General features: G+C 39.0%; 1 protein-coding gene across 1 annotated transcript; it reads right to left on the reverse strand.

Annotated features, from left to right (window-relative positions):
- Nucleotides 1-471: 471 nt before the first annotated feature.
- On the reverse strand, nt 472-1,125 carry LOC112456037 (vicilin-like seed storage protein At2g18540). Its single transcript, XM_025018311.1, has one exon. The coding sequence runs from the start codon at nt 1,123-1,125 to the stop codon at nt 472-474; it is 654 nt and encodes a 217-aa protein (XP_024874079.1).
- Nucleotides 1,126-2,233: the final 1,108 nt, after the last annotated feature.

Genomic DNA, 2,233 nt, shown 5'->3' on the forward strand with positions numbered 1-2,233 from the left:
ACCCCCTATCCTAACCTTACCCGGTACCAACCCCTCCCTATCAATTTCAATTTCCGTTCCCTTCTCTTTTAACCCTTTTCTTATTCCCATTATCGCTCTCCCTTTTTTGTTCGTCCTCTTCGCCCATTGCACTCCTCATTCGTACCCTCTTGGTAATCTTCCCTTTATTCTTTCCTAGCCCTTTTCTCCTATCCATGTCTCTGTTAGGACTATCACATCTTCTTTTTTCAGCCCTTTCCAAAACTCCCTATCTTTATTTTCCAACCCTGCTACATTCCAGAACACTATCCTCCAATTCTTCCTTCTCCCCCCCTCCTCGTCTCCTCTGACTTCCGTATTGCTACTCTCCATCTCCTCCCCTATATCCTTGTTCCTTCTTATTCCCCCTCCTCCATCCTTACTTCTCTCTCTTCAACGTCACTTCTCCCTTCCTCCCTCTCTCCCCCGCTCTCCTTTGTTATATATCCCTTTTCATCCTATTCTCCCTGCTTTAATCCACGCCCCCTTTCCCTCTCTTTGCTCCCTTCTCGCTATCTCTTGCAATTTCCAATTCACCCTTCTTTCCTCCCATGTCAAATCCTCCATGATTCTCTTCTTTCTACCCCTCAGACTCTTCTTTTTCTCCATCACCTCCCACTTTTGTTTTTCGTTCTCCAGTTTTATCAGCACCATTTCCCTTCCTTTTTCTGCATCTCCTCCTATTCTCTTCACCTCTATTGCCTTTATCTTAGCTCCTATTTCTTTCAATAACTTTTCTGCCTCCTCCCTCCTCCCTCTTTTTCTTACTTCCAGCCCCCTTATCACTATATTTCTTCTTCTCTCCTCTTTCTCTTTCCTTTCCAGCCTTCTCTCCAGCTCTTTCATTCTCTCCTTCACCTTTTCTCTTCCGTTTCTTACCTCCTCCTTTTTCTCCTCTTTTCTCTCTTCTATTTTCTCCTCCAATCTTTTTAACCTTTCTTCTACTTTCTCCTTCTGCTTTTTCATCTCTTCCCTCTCCTCTCTCCATCTCTTCTCCTGATCCCCTAACTCTCTTCTTAGTTCCTCTATCTCTTCTCTCATCCTCCTACCCTGCTCCTTGAAGCCCTCCCTTAGCTCTTTCCTCATGGCCCTGAAGTCCTCTCTCATTTCTCCAATTATCTCCCTCAACTCCTTCACACCTGTCTCCGAATCTTTTTTAGGGGATCTTGCCGTCTTGTTACTTCTCTTACAAATAATATCATCCTTCTTCCCCCCCCCCACTCTTATCTAAATTCTTTCTCTTTTTTTTCCATAACTCTTTTAAAATTGCTACCCGTGCTCCCCGTATTCCCTCTTCTACCTCTATCCTTTTCCTTCACTTTATCTATCGCTTTCTTTACCTCTATCCCACTTTCTTCCTCTTCGTTCATTTCCTTCTACTCTACGGTTCACTTCTCCCTCTAGCGTATTGCTTATGTTGTTTTAAGTTTTTTATCTAATTTTGCATAAGATACTTAATTTTTTTTAATTGACATTAATTTTTATTAAATACTAGTTTTTTCGTTCGCGTTTCGCACAGGCTCAAAAACTTCCTTTTTTTCCCGAATGGAAATATTTACCTTAAAAACATTTTTTTCAAAAAGGGACTTTTTTTAGACAATTTTATAAGGGAGCCCTTTGTCCCCGAGCTCAGACTCCTTCCCAAAAATCTCTACGGTCTAAGTTAGAGTATCATGAGATAATATAACAGTTGTTCTAATTTGAAAACTGTGAGAGTAAAATAATATAACAAATTAAATTGATCATCAAATTCTAAACGCAACTGGTGCTAATAAACATTCTTTCCCAGCAGACCTTTTTCCTTCGCTTCGACCCCTTCTCAATACCCTCTACGGTCCAAGTTAGAGTATCATGAGATAGTATACCAAATTTAGTTGTACTAATTTGAAAACTGTGAGAGTAGAATAATAATATCACAAATTAAATTGATCATCAAATTTTAAACGCAACAAATGCTAATAAACATTCTTCCTCAGCAGACTTTTTTCGACCCTCACTTCGACCTCTTCCCAAAACCCTCTATAAGCTAATTTATTAGACAGTAGACAATTTTTTTTCCTCGAATAATAATATTTACTCCCAAACAATTTTTTTTTAAAAAGGAACTTTTTTTAGACAATTTTGTATGAAAGCCCTTTTTTTATTTTTATTTTTTTATATTAATTTATTCTTCATCGACACTATCCCCGAAAAATTAGACAAATTTTGGTACCGG

The sequence above is a fragment of the Temnothorax curvispinosus genome, unplaced genomic scaffold (assembly GCF_003070985.1).
Source record: "Temnothorax curvispinosus isolate PA1 unplaced genomic scaffold, ASM307098v1 QBEX01006616.1, whole genome shotgun sequence".
Lineage (NCBI taxonomy): Eukaryota > Metazoa > Arthropoda > Insecta > Hymenoptera > Formicidae > Temnothorax > Temnothorax curvispinosus.